Below are 18,657 nucleotides of genomic sequence, written 5' to 3'. Positions count from 1 at the left end.
CTACTTGACAGTCTGTTTACTGTATGTATGTGACATGCCAGGAGCTTCAGCTGATGTCAATTTAAAAAATTTGAGGGAAAAAAGTTCTTAATATGCTTTAGTAATCATGATTTGAAATGTAATTCTCAATACTTGCAAACAAGTGTGTGTGTGTGTGTATATATATAGATATAGATATATATGTGTGTGTATATGTTTTATAGTGTGTATGTGTGTGTATATATTTTATAGCTGTGTATATATATGTGTGTGTGTATATGTATATATATATGCACATATGTGTATGCTGTGGAAAAGGCAAGTTGTGTAGCACAATTCAGTACAAAGACAATTCAAATGTTTTACAGAATTTAAATGGTAAAGGAGAGAAAATGACAGCAAGTAAATGTAAAAACGTGATAAAAGCAGGTAATAGAGGAAACGAAACAGTTGGAATACCTCAGTAAACAGTCAAATGCACTTGTAAACAAATGTGTTTTTAACTTTGGCTTAAAAGAACTCAGGCTTAAAAGAAATTTTGCTTCTCCATGTTTGGTACTAGTTCTGGATGGACAGCATAGACCTGAACTAGAAGACCTGAGAGGTCCATACACTGACAACAAATATGTATTGAGGTACTGATCTATTCAGTGATTTATAGACTAACATAAGGATTTTATCGTCCGTTATCTGAGATACAGGGAGTCAGTGGAAGGACTTCAAAACCAGACTGATGTGCTCAACTTTCTTAGTTCTAGTGAGAACACGGGCACCAGAGTTTTAGATCAGCTGCAGCTGTCTGATGAACTTTTTCGGCAAACCTTTGAAGATACTGTTGCAGTGATCACTTCTACTAAAGATAAACGCATGAATGAGTTTTTCTAGATTCTGTTTGGACATTAGTCCTTAAACCTGGAAACATTCTTCAGGTGATTAAAGGCTTTTATGTGCCTCTCAATCTTTAGGTCCGAGTCCATCATGACACCAAGATTTAGGCCATAAGCAGTAGTTTCTTGCTGTACTAACTAAAGCTGTAAGCTAACTCTAGATCAGTTTTGATTTTATTCAGTTGGAGAAACTTATGGTGCATCCACATATTAATTTGTTCTATGCATCGTGCCAATGTTCTGATGGGCTTATAGCCACCAAAGTTTGACAGGAATTTTTTTGACCTAAAATACATCAAGGAACCAATTTGTAGTTTTCTTTCTTTTTTTTTATTCAGCTACTTTTAAAACCATATAATTAAATTTCTCCACTGTGAGATCAATAAATATTATATATATATATATATATATATATATATAATGCCTATATTGCAGCTTTGAGTATTGTCGATATTGACCTGATATATCAGCACGAATCAGAAATACTTTGCTTACTTATTTAGTAGTGTGGGAAGTTACAAAAGGCTTGAACAAGTGACTTTACTCTGAAACAAAGAACAATTTTCAACTACTACAGGTATGAAAACAATGACCAGTTTATTAATAATCAACATGTTATGCAAACTTTAAAAAGTAGAGTTTTTATGTCGGCTTGCTGATATTAGAGATTTTACGTTTTTGACAGTTCATGTGGCTTTTATCTTGTTTATTCATATATCTAAATTATATTAAATCAACTAATATAAATACAAAAAAAGAAAGCATATTGTGTTACAGGTGCTGGGGGTGTCGTCCAGCTCGCCTTGCAGGTGTTAATGTTATACCTTCTGCATGTGTTATAGTAGTATAGCAGTTTTTTGTTAACTCTTTTTTTTTGTTTTTTACTTGATTTGAATTTCGCTTTCTCTTAGTGCATAAAACACTGTACTAGTAGACTCAGATTATCTATCTGAGGATGCAATTCTTTACTATTTTTCTGACTTTAGAGAGTTGGTTTTTTTAGACATCTCAGGTGATTTGTATGAATTTTATTTATTTTTTTATTCTGTCCTCTGGGTTTTATCTGAATACGTTTCAAATCTCTAGCCTCACTTGTACACTTACTATCAACATTTGTACATCATTATCTTCCCTTTGGCAGATGTCTCTTTCTTTGTCTGAGGTAAAGTCAGACAAAGCCTTTGTTTTATTTATAACAAGACGTATATGTTAATATATTGACCCTTTAGTTAACCTCAAATATGCCACTTCGGTGGATAATTGTACTATAATTATAGTGTTGGAACAGTCAACAAGGAATGGAACATAATGAACACACACTGCTGTTCAGCAGAGTGTTCATTGGAAACCTGTTTAGAATGGGATGAATGTGAGCAGAGAGAACAACCCCATCCCTGATGCTCTTTGTTTCACTGGCTTTTAAGTCCCACATCAACCATATCCAATTGCCAGCTGGATTAATGGGGATATTGAAGGGGGTTCTTAAAGTGCCACAGGCACATTTTTTCTAGTCTGCTGTAATTTACTCTAGGTTGTTAAGTCATCCTAGAAATGTGCCTTTTTGAAGACTGAGATTCTATACGGAGTTTATTCATTTCCCCATCTAAAATCCATCTATTTTCTTTCATTTGCTTTCCATCTATTCTTTCTACTTTTATTTACCTTGATTTATTCTAGGGCCTTGGGATTTGGCTGAAAACTAGCATGATATAAAACTTTCACATTAGTCAATATTGATATTTATTGATTAACATTTTTTACATTTTTGAAAATAAAAGACCATGGGGAGAAAAAAAAGACAACACGTGTAAATTATAACCCTACATAAAAAAATTCTGTTTAAAAAGAAGCGAGCTCTGCTACCAGCGGTGCTCATTCAGGCTAATGATTTCCTCCTCTTACATCCCCCAGAATACCAAGTGGTTCTGAATGACACGTTTTATATTGATTTGCGTCAATATAAATTATTATTCTAATACAGCGATTTATTGCCCAGTCCCAATTTCTTGCAAACCTAGTTTGTTTCTTCTTTCTTCTATTTATTTTTATACTTTTCTTTCTCCCTTTGTCCTTATTTCTTTATTTTGTCCTTATTTCCTTAATTCTTTAAGCTAACTCCAATTATTTCTTATTTCTAATCTTGGTTGTTCATTTGCTTCTTCCTCCTTTTGCCATTATCATGTTTCTTCCTCCCATTTTCATTTCTCCTATGTCTATTTATTAGTATCTGTTTTACTGTCCACCTGCTCTTCCACTATTCCAACTTAGTTTAGTAATTTGTCTGTTCCTTGTGTTATCTTTCCTTCCCTTTTCCCCCTTTTCTTTCCTTCTTGTTAGGTCTGCAGTTTGTTCATTGATTAAACCCCGACCGTCGTTGATATATTTGCTAATATTGACCATGACCTTTTGCGTTAAAATTCAATGGTTATAAACAAAAGTGACACCAAAACGTTGATATCAAAATGTGTTGCATAGTGAGTGCTTTACGTCACTGGTCAGACTTTATATTCCGGTTCCACCGATTGAAACAGACTCCCTTTTGAAGTCAAAATTCACATTTTCTACCACTAGAGGAAGCCTGAGGACCATAGTTTAAAGAGTCATCAGTGTTTTGACTGGAAGGTCTTTTTACTCGACTCAAAGCAGCAGTGAAAAATGAAATAACATTGGATCTATAATGTAATATTCCCCAGTGTTTATGCTAAACCCCTTAAGGCTCATAAAATATGAATCTAACTAGAGTAAACCAGTGAGAAGCATATAGGTTCCTGTTACAAAAACATGGCTTCAGAATAGCATTCATAGCCAAATTGATGAAATACTGTCATTTTGATGACAGATTACTGACTTTTGTTAGGTTTTTGTTTTAAAGACCTTTGTGGCTCTTTCCATTTGATTTTTTTCCCCCTCAATCTTTCCATCTTCAGCCGTCTCCAGCGTTATCTGAGCGCCTGCGAGTCTTTGAGTCTCTATGGGATGAACGAGGCAAGAAGAGATCTGAGGTAAGAGGAAACCCTCTCTGCATCCACCTTACCGATGGACAAACAGTAAAGGGAACATCTGGAGAAACCACGCCCCTTTCCATAGCACAAAATCTCAGGTAAATACATAATGCATGTTCAGATGTGTTCATGTGTTGCATATCTGCAGGTAATAATTCTAGTTTTATTGCAGGGTGAAAGGAGCCCTGGTGAGTAAGGTGAATGGGGAGCTGTGGGAGCTTGGACGTCCTCTAGAGGGAGACTGTGAGCTGCAGTTTCTAGGATTTAAAACACCTGAAGGGAGACAGGTATGTTTTTTTTCCTGTTTTCTTAAAGCAAAACTGGGAAATTTCTTTAGCCTAGTATTTGCTAAATTTGAGATAAATTAAATGATTTTTCAGCTCATCACACAGCATATTGGGTCGTATTGATGCTCTTTGCAGGCTGCTCTTGTCAAAAATTTGCTCATGTAACTTTAGAAGTCTGAATCCATTGCCGAAGTAGTCATGTAACGCAGAGCGGTGCTTTATTTACGGCAGCTTAGACACCAGAGCTAACTAAGCGGTACTTTTCTCGAATACAGAAAGAAATGGGTTTACTCTACTTTTTTCTAAACTGTAAAGAGACCCTTTTTTTGCTTACCCTCTGTAACACCTCTCATTTACAGGCAGCATGGAGGACAGGAGCGTGTGTCCTTGGGGGTGTTTTGGAGGGGATATTTGGAGCAGAGGTGTGCCGGGAAGGGGCATCAGAGCTCGGACTCTTCTGTGACCATGTCCTAAGCAGCAGGTGAGGTAATTGTGTGAACAGATGAATTAGTTTTGTTTCAGTTTAAGTCGCAGAGCTTTTTTGGAAGGCATTTCTTGAAAAAAAGAGTTTTTGGAATATGGGAGTTTATTTCCTTTGCTGTACATTACGTCTCTAGTTACTGTTACATTAAATATGTTATTATCGTTTCTAGTGCTCCGGGATCCTATACAGGTTTATAAACTGCAGACATTAGTTTAGAAATAAGTAGAAATGTCCAGAATTTACTTCTATTAAAAAATAAATAAAATTGAATTACTTAGAAAAAGGTCTTGGCTTCCCTGCCACTCGGAGTCCCTGAGCAAAGACCTTTAACCCCACACTGCTCCCCCGGCGCCCCACGATGGCAGCTCACTGCTCCCCAACAGGATGGGTTAAATGCAGAGAGTTCATTTTGTTGCTTTGTACTTGTGACAGTCTAATGACAATAAAAAGTTTAATTCTAATTCCAATTGGCTGCATTTCCATTTACAGCATTGCTTTCATTTTTGGTTTGAATTTCTGTTTAACTTTCTCATCATTTTGGTTTCCTAATTACTAATGGGGAGTTATACAACCATCCAAAATGATATTTCACTGTGTTTTTTTTTTTATTCTTTTTTTCCATACATTTTATGTAAAGAAGTACTTTCTTTACACAAACTGTAAACTGTGAGACGATTAGAGAGTATATACGGTAATTAAGTCTCCTCCAGACCCCCAAAAGAGCCCAAAAAGTCGTAAGCAATGGAAAAGTGGAAAGGGTCAAGGAAAATATTAGATCTGGAGATGGAACATTAGTCCTGTTGATTTGTTGAACCTGAATCCATTTCCTTCCTCAGTTCCTTTTCTCTGACTGATGTTGAGGCTAAATGTAAGGCAGCTGCAGCACGTAAACTTCCTTTATCCCAACTGGAGCTTAACAAAGCAGAGCTTCTTAAACTCTTCCAGGTCAGTACTACTGCTTTATCCTTCCCTTTCCTAATGCTGGACATTTATGCATCAAATGACTGTTTTATTTCAGGTATAGATCCCGTCAGTAGTGGATTAAGTCATCCTAAGTTGTGATTGTCCTTCATTCCCTAAGTGTTATATTATACTGTAATTCATTTAAAAAGCTGCACACAGTTTGATGCTGCATACTAAAAAGTCTTCATTATATCCTTAATATTAGGTTCTAACAAGCAGCAGTTGAATGCTGATTTTACATAGTCTGCCTTAAATTTCAAAGTTTTATTCTCTAATTCATACATTTTTCAATTTTTTTACACACTTGTTGCGTTTATTCTTTCCATATTTTATGGGTCTGAGGATTTTAGAGTTTGCAAGGCCATGAAGAAAACAGCAGGCTGTGATGTGGCACTGCAAGTAGCTCTTCAGGAACTCTTACATCACCAGATATTTAGACCTTTTTGCTGTTGAAACTGTCTGATTAGTTGCTTTCTTTTAAGGAATTAAAGGACAATATTGTCAAATATGTTATAGAGCATTGTAGTCAAAGACATTCATTTGGCAAACGTCTTCCAGTGATAAGCAGCCTACATCATTAAGAACTGGCTCCAGGGGTCCGACCAATTACATCAGAGGGAGCAGAAAGAAACGTATAATAGACCGCTTGAATTCAATTTCAGTATAGGCTGACCTATTCATTTCAATATGTCGAAGGACTCAGCACCTTGTTTATACATTTGAGGACATCTAAATTTAGTTTGATCAACACCACGATACCCCATAGAGGAAAACCATGGTAACCATCATTAAGGACACCATGACACGGCAAATAACCTGGATAAGCTGCTTATATGTTTGTTTTATGACTTCAAGTATTTGTTTTTTTAATTAGGAATTAGAATTTTAATCATAATTGCCCTATAAGGGATTAAGTTTAACTTTAAACTTTAAAATTAAAGCACTTTCTGTGTTTGTTACAGAACAGTAAACTGATACTGCAGTTTATTGAGGAAGAGCTAAATGGCTCCACTCTCACAGTCTACAGGTATGTGTGGATATTAATCTGCTTTTAGTAAGAGCAAAAATCTGAGCCGCTGTTATCCCTCATGTGATCCAGGTGTGGGGACAGCTTAGCAGTGTGTAATGGGCCACTCCTCCCGCACACAGGCTTCCTTAAGGTCTTTAAGATGCTCCAGGTGAGTGGTTGTCTCTTTCTTCTCCTAACCTTCTTAATCTGATTCTGTTTTCTGGATTTTCTTTTGCTCAGGTGTTCTGAAGTTGTCTTCATCTCAAAGGTAGATAACCAGCTCCCTGAAAGCCAAACACAGTTTAACGTTTTGTAGCTCTGCCCTTTTTTCTTAATGGTTTAAACATCAATTGAGAATTTGTGATCACGCTATAATCAAATCGCATCAAAGCTCCCTATTTATTTGGACCATTTATACTGTTTTTATTGCATAAATACAACCCCCCCCACATTTTACTGACTTACGGGTCTGTCTCTATACTGGGCAGGCTGGAATTCCACAACAGCATGAGGCTGGAAGTACTGGTGGCAGGATGTTGTGTTTGCCAGAGGCCATATTCCTGCTCCAAGCTCTAACACAATGCTTTCCATCAGATAGATCTCACTCTCTTCTGTCCATTCTTCCTTTCTATTTTGCCTGCCTGTCACTTTCCTTTCCTCTGTTGCCATCTGTTTGTTCGCTCATTATTTTCTCTGTCCCCTCATTGTCCTCGTCGCGCCGCTGCTGTGTCATCCCAGCTGTCCTCCGTCACCCTGTCCAACCAGACAGAGTCTGCCGGTTTAACGCGCCTGTTAGGTGTGGCGTTTCCAGGGGAGAAGGACAGGGAGGAGTGGGAGAGGGAGCAGGAAGAAGCGAGGAGGAGAGACCACAGACGCATTGGAACAGTAAGATGAGCGGTGCATTAAATAAAGTTCAACATTAAAGTCAGGTTCCCCCTCAGCAGTGTGGTGTTTTTCTGCACAGGACCAGGAGCTGTTCTTCTTCAATGATGTGAGCCCAGGCAGCTGCTTCTTCCTGCCTAAAGGAGCCCACATCTACAACACGCTCACCGACTTTATTAAGGTGCTCTGCATTTTATGCATTTTAAAACTACATTTAGCTTAAAATATTAGGACCTCCTTTTTAACAAAACTGACTCATTATCTTTAGCAGGACCAGTTAAATCAAACGGCTCGTTTTACGCTTTAAATAGTCTGAAAAAGTCAAGCTTATCAGTATTTCAACAGTTTTTATTTCTCTGTTTTCCCAAGTGTTTTAACAATGGGCATCTAAATAGGATTTGTTTATGTCTTAAAAATATAGTTGTTACTTAAAAATGCATCACGCTGGTGCCTAGTAGATGTGTTGCATCGATACAGAAATGTTTCTGCGCAAAGAAATGCAGTGACCTGTAAGGCGTCGGCCAGAGGCGTTTCAGCTGGAATAAACTCTATTTCTTTTTCGAAAAGCGAATAAATAGATGTGTTTTTTGGTTTTGTGGGTGAGAAGGTGATTTAGAATTCCTGCTGGCCAGATTTGCTAAGAATTCAACTTATCAGTTAACTTCACTAGTTAGGAAACAAATCAAACTGCTGCTGTGATTGGCTAAAATTTCTACATGGAAGCAGGTACCCAATCAGCTCGAAGAATTGGACTGAATGTCTGTTCCTTTTTGGGAACCCTTTCTAGAAGAGCCTCCACAGATGATACGTGGAGATCAATTTAAATTCTGCAAGATATGAATCTGGCTTATGCCAGGTTACTGGTATCCTTCAAAACCCCTACTTCTAATATTAGCTTGGCTTCATGCTACTGAGGCAGCTTAGCCTTTTGATTCAGGTTTTGGAGGCCAGGGGCAAATCTGAAAGTTGCAGAACCACTATATCTTCTTAAGGAGGTGCGTGGACGCATAGATAAGATGGTCGCTCTGATTGAATCATCATCTCACCCATATTTATATATAAAAACTTTCCCGCAAGTAAGACTATTGGTACATTAAAAAAATCATGACATGTTTGTTTGTGTGTGTGCTGTAGTGGAAATTTGGACATGTTTGCGGGTTAAATAAGGATTTGTGGCCACTATATACCTACTAACGATGCAACTTACAAAATAAATAAACTTGTCTTCCCTGGAAAGTTACAATATAGAGGTAGGTATCTTTCACCAGCAGGGATGTGAAAATAACATGCCAAACTTTACCTGTCGAGTAGAAACTTTGCAAATGAGGCATCAGTGGAAAGCCCGATCTGTGCTTTCAGTGTACGCCATCACGTACTTTCCTCCCACGACCTTCGGTCAAAGACCACTTATTTTCATGATCCACCAGGATAAAGAACATCCCCCACTACACCTTTAAGGAACCTAGTGATATTAATCCAATAATATCACTTATAACTTATTGGATTATTAATCCAATAAGTTATAAGTCTATAAGCTTTTTGTTATCACTGAAGGTCTTGTAATTAAGTATTGAAAGGGTCTTTAAAGGTTCAAATTAACCCACTGAAACATGCAGAAAACACAATCTACTGCGGACATCAAACCTCTGGTCTGCTCTGGCTTTTATCAGTTTTAGTTTTTTCAAGAATTTGTTTAAAGACTAAAGCTTTGTACATAAAATCATTTTTATGGACATTAGTTTATATAATAGATCTCAGATTATTGAGTTGATTCAACAAAGACCAAAGGTTGATATTCAGTAAAGCTCATGTATTTGAGGTAGATTTAAACTTGTCCTCTAATATGGATTCATCGGTTCATTTCTTTCCTGTAAACACAAATTAGAATTGAAGTCATAAAACACCAGCTGAGCTGCATCATTGTGCTGCAAACTTTACATAAATTGACCTTAATACAGCTTTAGCTGAATTGGAATACAAGCCCTAATGTGATTTTACTAACTTCAAATAAGACCCAAAAGCCGTATTTATAAAATCAGACACTGAAAGCTTTTTATTTGTTTCCGTCCATAATGACTGTCTCTCCTGCAAACTGAATTCCTCTCATTAATCTGCTTGGTTTATGACTCTGAGGATTTACGGCTTTGTGTCAGTGGTCAGAATGTTAGTCTTAGTTTAATAATGACACTGTTGTGACAGCCTGATCCGCTCCTTCACTCATTGTTGCACACATCCTTTCCTTTCCGACCCCTCTCAGAGCGAGTACCGAAGGCGAGGCTTCACCGAGGTCGTGACCCCGACTCTTTATAGCACAGCCCTATGGGAGCGCTCTGGCCACTGGGAGCATTATAGCGAGAACATGTTCACGGTGACCTCGGAGGACTCTCAGACCTTCGCTCTGAAGCCCATGAACTGTCCTGCACACTGGTAACGGCAGAAAGATACACTCATATGTAAATTCACCTACATCTCCATGGTAACCCACTCTATCCTTTTGGGTTCAGTCTCATGTTTGAGCATCGAGTTCGCTCGTGGCGGGAGCTCCCTCTGCGGTGGGCCGACTTCGGGGCTCTGCATCGAAACGAGCTCTCTGGAGCTCTGGGAGGTCTGACACGCGTGCGGAGGTTCTGCCAGGACGACGCTCACATTTTTTGCACACCAGAGCAGGTAAAACATGTTGGCCGAGACTACTGATTATTTTTCTTTAAACCACAGTACATCTCTGGAGGCGCTTTAGCCAAATTGAGGCTTTAAAGGAGACATGTGGCATGATGATTAGATGGGCTGTGCAAATAAGTCCCGAAACATTCCAGGAGGCCTCAGCCTGGATGAATGTAAGCCTTTGTCCCATTTAAACATGATACCTCCACATCGAGACACAGCAGATGTAGTCATTCTGATCTCCTGCCTCAAGATCTGGATCTCTCCTATCATGTCTGTCCTCAAGGTTTTTGTTTGTGCCTCAGTTATTTACATAGATCACAATCACATGATAATCGTTGGCCTCTGAAATGCTAATTCAATCTTGGAAGCACCCTTCCTACCTATTAGGAATTTAACCCTTTGAACCCCTTTGTCTTCACTCTTAGTTCTGTTGAATGCTACAAACCGCCCTGTCCTCTTGTCCCACCTCCGTTTAAAACTTTCTCCACAGCTGGAACAGGAGATTGTGGCTTGTTTGGACTTTGTTCGGAGCGTCTATCAAGTGTTTGGGTTTTCCTTCCACTGCTTGCTATCCACCCGTCCCACTCCGTGCCTGGGAGAGCCTGAGCAGTGGGACCACGCCGAGCAGGCAAACACACACACTTTCACACACTATCAATCTATGGAGAGATATTTGTGCCATCGGTTTGAGCGCGCAGGAACCAATCCGAGCGCGCAGTGAGACAACACGCGCGCGCGCAAAACCGGTCTGGCGCGCGCTCAACTCTGAAAAACCCTCTCAACACACTGTTCTCGCGCTCAGTTTCATCTCTGCGCGTGCTCGAATCCGTCTCTGCTCAACACCAGCTGTGCGCTCGGCTGTTTCTGCGCTCGCAACTTCAGCAATGTATGTAAATGAACCATACCATCAGCCAATCACACTCAGCTTCTTTTCATCCAATGAAAGCATTCCTTCCTTCTTCTTCTTCTTCTTTTCTATCATGGCGGATCGCAAGCAACTTTAAGGTGTATACCGCCACCTACTGTTCATGAGTGTGTAGCAACATTGTTTTACATCTTTTAAATTCTATTTTTTAATTTTGTATTCTGCAGATAACTAAATAATGCTTTCCTTAATCTATAAACATCCTTTATATTTCCTTTATTTCCCAATAATCCTTTAAGACTCCATTCTTGGCCTGTCATTTCAACTACTCTTCTCAATTTTTCCATTTCAGGTTCATATGTTTTACAGTTCATTAATATGTAAGCATTCGTTCCAAATACTACATCCGGTTAGATGAAAAAATAAATAAATAAATAAAAACACAATCAGGAAAATCAAACTACTCTTACAGTTATTTTGTCAACATTCCTAAGATAGTACTATAAAATATCTTGAATTATCTCAAATAAACTTCAGTAAAACAGTTATTAGATCATTGCCTCATCCATCTCTTTTACCTGCTATTGACATGGATTTAAATTTGCTGTTTTAAAAGAAAAATAAGGAGGATATTTCAGGTTCAAGTATGGTTCAACAGTATATAGATAATGTTTTGGATCATATTGGCCTTACTCTTAGCTTTTGTGGCGGGTGTTTCTTCTTTTTGTTGTTTTTTATGGAGGTTGGCAAACAACAATTATCGCCACCAACTGAAAAATCCTGTTTATCAAATTATTCTTTTTAATATATATAATAAAGAATAACCCTCTTATTTAGAGTCCATCTGTAAAAGGTCTTCTAAATAATAATTGTTAAATTTCAGATCAGGTCTGCTGTCTGAATAATTGCGTTTAAATTAATATAACGGTCGCTGATCTAAAATCAGAGCAAACTAAACTTCTTAATGGAACGATTTCTTCAATCCATTGTAAGGCCAATATGATCCAAAACATTTCTCCTTTGTAGGCTGAATTCCATCACTGATTCTTTTACCCGATTTAAAAATAAATTCTGAAACTAAAACAAAACACCATTCCTAATATTGGAATATTTTGAAGCATCCATAAAAAATTTAACATATCCATAATATTTTTTATCTATATATTGTTGAACCATACTGGAACCTGAAATATCCTCCTTATTTTTCTTTTAAAGCATCAAATTTAAATCCATGTCAATAGCAGGTAAAAGAGATGGATGAGGCAATGATCTAATAACTGTTTTACTGAAGTTTATTTGAGATAATTCAAGATATTTTATAGTAATATCTTCTGTTCATCAAATGGTTAGGAGTGTTGACCAAATAACTGTAAGAGTTGTTTGATTTTCCTGATTGTGTTTTTATTTATTTTATTTATTTATTTTTTCATTTAACCGGATGTAGTATTTGGAACGAATGCTTACATATTAATGAACTGTAAAACATATGAACCTGAAAGGGAGAAATTGAGAAGAGTAGTTGAAATGACAGGCCAAGAATGGAGTCTTAAAGGATTATTGGGAAATAAAGGAAATATAAAGGATGTTTATAGATTAAGGAAAGCATTATTTAGTTATCTGCAGAATACAAAATTAAAAAATAGAATTTAATAGATGTAAAACAATGTTGCTACACACTCATGAACAGTAGGTGGCGGTATACACCTTAAAGTTGCTTGCGATCCGCCATGATAGAAAAGAAGAAGAAGAAGGAAGGAATGCTTCACCAGCGCACAGCTGAGCTGGTGTTGAGCGCGGAGAGAGAGCAGGTCGAGCGAGCGCGAGCAGAGACGGATTCGAGCACGCGCAGAGATGAAACTGAGCGCGAGAACAGTGTGTTGAGAGGGTTTTTCAGAGTTGAGCGCGCGCCAGACCGGTTTTGCGCGCGCGCGTGTTGTCTCACTGCGCGCTCGGATTGGTTCCTGCGCGCTCAAACCGATGGCACAAATATCTCTCCATATCAATCTCACTACCTCTCTGATAGAAGGCTCAAGTAGCGGGTTTATCACCAAGTCTTTAACCAATTTTCTGGTTTTGAATAAGCACCTGTTTGGTTTATCTCAAATCTAAGTAAAAATATAATCATTCTCACTTATTTGATGTTTTATCGAGTAAGATTTAATTTCACTACAGGATCATCAGCACAGGCAGTCAGGGAGAACAAAGTTTGCTCCCGTCAATCTCAGTGTCTCTGCAAACAGCCTAATACCATTAGTTTATTTTATTAATGCAACTTGATATACTCTAAAATCACAGACCGTAGCTTAACAGATCCATAGTGAAAGGTTTATTAGTGTTGTTAGATAATGTTAGATGAATGATGGGTTTAAAAACCCAGATGGAAATGGTTATAAAATCAGTAAAAATCAAAGTCTGTGACCCACCCAAGATGATGGGTAATATATATTTAAGTAAAAGGTTGGAGGAAGAGAGGTCCTGGTGCTAATTGGATGTTTGTTTAGCTCTGATTCCACACCTTTATGGTTTTAAATTAGGTTTAATAAAAACCAAACTACACTATATTGCCAAAAGTATTTGCTCACCTGCCTTGACTCACATATGAGCTTAAGTGACATCCCGTTCCTAATCCATAGGGTTCAATATGACGTCGGTCCACCCTTTGCAGCTAGAACAGCTTCAACTCTTCTGGGAAGGCTGTCCACAAGGTTTAGGAGTGTGTTTATGGGAATTTTTGACCATTCTTCCAGAAGCGCATTTGTGAGGTTGCACACTGATGTTGGACGAGAAGGCCTGGCTCTCAGTCTCCGCTCTAATTCATCCCAAAGGTGTTCTATCGGGTTGAGGTCAGGACTCTGTGCAGGCCAGTCAAGTTCATCCACACCAGACTCTGTCATCCATGTCTTTATGGACCTTGCTTTGTGCACTGGTGCACAGTCATGTTGGAAGAGGAAGGGGCCAGCTCCAAACTGTTCCCACAAAGTTGGGAGCATGGAATTGTCCAAAATGTCTTGGTATGCTGAAGCATTCAGAGTTCCTTTCACTGGAACTAAGGGGCCAAGCCCAGCTCCTGAAAAACAACCCCACACCATAATCCCCCCTCCACCAAACTTTACACTTGGCACAATGCAGTCAGACAAGTACCGTTCTCCTGGCAACCGCCAAACCCAGACCCGTCCATCAGATTGCCAGATGGAGAAGCGCGATTCGTCACTCCAGAGAACGCGTCTCCACTGCTCTAGAGTCCAGTGGCGGCGTGCTTTACACCACCGCATCCGACGCTTTGCATTGCACTTGGTGATGTATGGCTTGGATGCAGCTGCTCGACCATGGAAACCCATTCCATGAAGCTCTCTGCGCACTGTTCTTGAGCTAATCTGAAGGCCACATTAAGTTTGGAGGTCTGTAGTGATTGACTCTGCAGAAAGTTGGCGACCTCTTCGCACTATGCGCGTCAGCATCCGCTGACCCCGCTCCGTCAGTTTACGTGGCCTACCACTTCGTGGCTGAGTTGCTGTCGTTCCCAAACACTTCCATTTTCTTATAATACAGCTGACAGTTCACTGTGGAATATTTAGGAGCGAGGAAATTTCACGACTGGATTTGTTGCACAGGTGGCATCCTATCACAGTTCCACGCTGGAATTCACTGAGCTCCTGAGAGCGACCCATTCTTTCACAAATGTTTGTAAAAACAGTCTGCATGCCTAGGTGCTTGAATTTATACACCTGTGGCCATGGAAGTGATTGGAACACCTGATTCCAATAATTTGGATGGGTGAGCAAATACTTTTGGCAATATAGTGTATATATATATATTTTTTTTTTTTTTTTTTAAAGCTTGTTGCTGACATTTTGCTTGGCTGTTGGTGTCCATAAGCCCGCCTCCAACTGCTGGTGAAAGTTAGTGCTAAAAATGAAATTATTTTTGCAGTCAGAGCTTTCAGCCGCAAAGAACCAGTGCCACCAGTTAAAGCACTGGAACCAGTTTGGTTTGGGGAAAAATTTATAAATGCCTCCTTGGTCTTAACGAACTGGCAGTATTTGAGATGTAATAAACACACTTTTACAGAACATTGGCTCGAATGATTCCCTGCATAAGTCTAATTTGTCTAGTTTCTGGCTGCTTTATAGAGGAATCCCTATTGATTCCTTTTAATGAGGCTTTATGGCCGTTTTATTCAATTCTTTGTAATTTAACACCATAGTTCTTGGCTCCTACAACTCCCTCACACAGTAGAGTCAATATAGTTATCACAATGTGAATTGATCTCTTACTTGGTCTTTTGTGCCTCTTCTCATATGTTTGCGTCTGAGCAGCAGTTGGAGAAAAGTCTGCAGCAGTTTGCTGAAAGTTGGGACCTGAACCCTGGAGACGGAGCTTTTTACGGACCAAAGGTTAGTTGGATGGGTAGTGTGGAAAGTGCAAGCTTCCATTGATCCAGAGATTAGGATCTTTCTTGGCCAATACAAATAGAAAAACAGTTAGTGGAGTTTTGCAACTAGGGTTGAAACAAAAGCCCGCTTTGCTAATTGATTAATCTGTCGATAATTTTCTCGAATAATAACCGTATAGCAAAAGGTTCCTTAAAGAAGAATTTTTTTAAAAGAAATTAAATCAGGTGACATTTTTCCATTTGGATGGATCGGTGGTGATTTCTCATTAAATACTAGGGAGGCTAAACCTCAAATGTCGTAAAATATACTTTGTCAAACTTCATAAATGTAGTTATTAAACGGCATTAGATATGAGCACAAAAGCACCTGATTTTGTGAACATGTTGTGCATTAATCAGCTGTTTATTCTGCTGTCGGGAAGCAATCTCCCCTCTGCGCTGGAGCAGCACGACGCTGCCTGTCCGCCTCTACGTGAAATCCCTGATGAGGTTTATAATTTCATGGAGTTTATTATGTCAGAGCGCTTCACAGCAGCTATTTTCACCTGTTGTGGTGTGTTTTACGTGTTTCAACATTTTTAATGCAATACATGACATTTGGATTTATTTAACACCATTGAGCCTCCCCTGTTTCAGAGAGCAGCAGCTGCCAACACACCATTCTGGATAGAGCATATAGACGGACAATAAAGTTCTTCAATACAAATTTCAATTTTGTGGTTTATTTGGGTAGCTCTGTCACCTAAAGGCTTGGTTTAGAGTCTATAAATGAAAAGTTTGTGTCCTGCATGTGTGGGCTCTGCAGAGATTTTGGTTGTCCTTTTTCTGACTTTATTTTTACAAAATTCAAAGATTAATACTTTCTCTGACTTTCATTTCAAACAGCTCTAGATCAATTCAACCAATTAAACGTTGTCACACTAACAGATCTTCAGAGCTTTGAATATATTTTTTTTTCTTCTTCAGATGGTCTGAACTATATCTGCCACAATTCACAGCTTTCTGTTGGGTTTTAAACTGCCTGCCTCATTATATTGGCAGTCATGCTTTAGGTCTGGCACAGAGATCCTGTCACTGCAGTAAAAGCTAAATAAAGTTTTTCATTAACTTCTGAGGTTATTTATAAATGTAGAAATATTTTATCTAGAATGGGCTCCACCTCAGGTCAAGTCAGGTTGGAGATGGATAGGCTGACACTTCTCAGTCACACATTCCTCTCAGCTGTGAAGCTAGGCCATGATGGCCACAATCAGCTGCTGCAGCTTCTCCTAGAAACCAGTTTCTAACCATTTCAGTCCACAAATATGCGTTTGGACCTGAGCTTGAGTCTTATGAGCTCTGAAGTCAGAGTTTTTATAAAGCAGAAGTGTGTCCTGAGACTAAGAAACCTCGACTCTGTTTCATCTTAGATCGACATCCAGATTAAAGATGCTATTGGCCGGCAGCACCAGTGTGCCACAATCCAGCTCGACTTCCAGCTGCCCATCAGATTCAACCTTCAGTACGTCGGGTGAGTCGGTTGAGGTTTGCAGCGTTTGGCTCAGGGTTTCTGAAACATTCCTACATCTGTACTGGTTTAAACCTCCAATGTTCAGCCCTCTCCTTCTCTCCTTTATAAACTCATACCTCTGTGTAGCTTCCTGAATTGTAACACCATAGTAATTATCTTCATCCTTCTGCTTTTAATCTTTCTTAACCTTATGTCAGCCTCATTCCATCAAAGTGTTTTATCATTTATTTGATCTTTTGGGGGGAAAAGGGTAAAGAAATCGAAGTCTGAGGGATTATTTTTGGTCGATTTAGCAGAAAGAGATACCTTTATTTAAAAATCATTATAATTGCCCTCTTTATTGATTTGAACTGTGACCTAATCATCATTTAACTTTTCTTAGACGAGACGGACAGCTGCACAGACCAGTGATGATCCACAGGGCTGTACTGGGGTCACTGGAAAGAATGATCGCTATACTGGCCGAGAACTTTGGAGGCAAATGGTGATTTTTATGAGACAATTTTACAAAGCACTACAAAAACAGTTAATGATGTAAAAGTTTTTCAATTTAAAAAGGGAGTTGTTGCATTGTAAAGTCTTCTTAATTTCAATGTATTGGAATCAAAAAGTTTTTTTTTTTAGCTGTAGATCATAATAATCAGAATAAAATATTAAATGGTTAAAAAAAGCTAAAATTTGATCTATTAATTTATTAAGATCTGTCTTTTAAAGCCAATACTTTTCCCTTTCCACTTATCTCCAAACTAGGCCTCTATGGTTGTCTCCAGCACAGATAATGGTGATTCCTGTAGGGGGCAACAGTGAGTCATACAGCAGGCAGGTCAGTCTATGGTGGGAAAATGGTCTAATCGTTTTCTACTTCACTGTGATAAATTTGTAAATATACAAAGTTTAAAGATAAGATGTTAAAAGCAAGACGTTTCCTTCCTCTTAAGGTGGTGGAGCAGTTCCATGAAGCTGGATTCATGGTTGGTTTAAACGACGATCATGGTGCAACCTTAAATAAGAAGATTCGCTCCTCTCAGCTGGCCCAGTACAACTACATATTTGGTAAAGATGAATAATGAAAGCAGCAAATTAAAGCTGCCTATATCAGTGTTCTGGGTTATTTTTCCCACTGATGCTCCATCATCTGTTCCTGCCTCCCTTATATCAGTGTTAACATATTTGAGCTTTTTTTGCCTTCTTTTTTTGCAGTTGTGGGTGATAAGGAGTCTGAGAGTGGAGCAGTGAATGTTAGGAGCAGAGGAGGTAAACAGCTGGGCAGCAGACAGACGCAGGAGGTGCTGCGGTCCCTCATACAGCTACGAGACACCAGGAGCAACCAAGACGAATTTTAAGAACGGACTGTCCCTGAATTATGTTCTGCTTTATTACTTTTCTTATGAATGTCAAAGCTATCAACTATAATAAAAGTGCATTAACACTCATGTTTATGCTCCTATCGATATCCTTTAGTGGAATTTGATGATAAATCTGTTCCCTGAAAAATATAGAGGGGAATTTTAAGGCCATTTAAAGGTCATTATCAGTCTAACAGCTGCATTATTCAGAGGCAGATGCAATTTGTTCACTAAAAGCCATTAAATATGCAAACCTTCTGCCTGTTTTATAAGGACATGAGCAGAAAACCAGACATACCTTTAAAAGACTTGGGGAGAGAGACAGAGGGGGATTTGACTAAAATAGGAAAGGTGGACGTGGTGTCAGACCCGCGTGTTTTTATGTT

General features: G+C 38.8%; 1 protein-coding gene across 2 annotated transcripts in view; it reads left to right on the top strand.

Annotated features, from left to right (window-relative positions):
* Positions 1 to 18,358, top strand: part of tars2 (threonyl-tRNA synthetase 2, mitochondrial) — a 49,564-nt gene extending 31,206 nt beyond the window's left edge. The window contains exons 2-18 of one of the 2 annotated variants that reach the window (XM_038284466.1): positions 3,794 to 3,966; positions 4,041 to 4,155; positions 4,515 to 4,636; positions 5,476 to 5,584; positions 6,565 to 6,629; positions 6,702 to 6,780; positions 7,350 to 7,496; positions 7,576 to 7,674; positions 9,751 to 9,920; positions 9,998 to 10,160; positions 10,648 to 10,785; positions 15,339 to 15,416; positions 16,825 to 16,925; positions 17,308 to 17,409; positions 17,676 to 17,748; positions 17,864 to 17,978; positions 18,126 to 18,358. In XM_038284466.1, the coding sequence (XP_038140394.1) occupies positions 3,794 to 3,966; positions 4,041 to 4,155; positions 4,515 to 4,636; positions 5,476 to 5,584; positions 6,565 to 6,629; positions 6,702 to 6,780; positions 7,350 to 7,496; positions 7,576 to 7,674; positions 9,751 to 9,920; positions 9,998 to 10,160; positions 10,648 to 10,785; positions 15,339 to 15,416; positions 16,825 to 16,925; positions 17,308 to 17,409; positions 17,676 to 17,748; positions 17,864 to 17,978; positions 18,126 to 18,268 (1,992 nt within the window). In that variant the 3' untranslated portion in view covers positions 18,269 to 18,358. Of the gene's footprint in view, positions 1 to 3,793; positions 3,967 to 4,040; positions 4,156 to 4,514; positions 4,637 to 5,475; positions 5,585 to 6,564; positions 6,630 to 6,701; positions 6,781 to 7,349; positions 7,497 to 7,575; positions 7,675 to 9,750; positions 9,921 to 9,997; positions 10,161 to 10,647; positions 10,786 to 15,338; positions 15,417 to 16,824; positions 16,926 to 17,307; positions 17,410 to 17,675; positions 17,749 to 17,863; positions 17,979 to 18,125 lie in introns of those variants that run through there. The other variant, XR_005280752.1, reaches the window with a different exon arrangement.
* Positions 18,359 to 18,657: the final 299 nt, after the last annotated feature.

This window comes from Cyprinodon tularosa, unplaced genomic scaffold, assembly GCF_016077235.1.
Source record: "Cyprinodon tularosa strain WSP-4 unplaced genomic scaffold, ASM1607723v1 ctg2, whole genome shotgun sequence".
Lineage (NCBI taxonomy): Eukaryota > Metazoa > Chordata > Actinopteri > Cyprinodontiformes > Cyprinodontidae > Cyprinodon > Cyprinodon tularosa.
The sequence above is the reverse complement of the archived record's forward strand: the minus strand, read 5'-3'. Positions and strand labels throughout refer to the sequence as shown.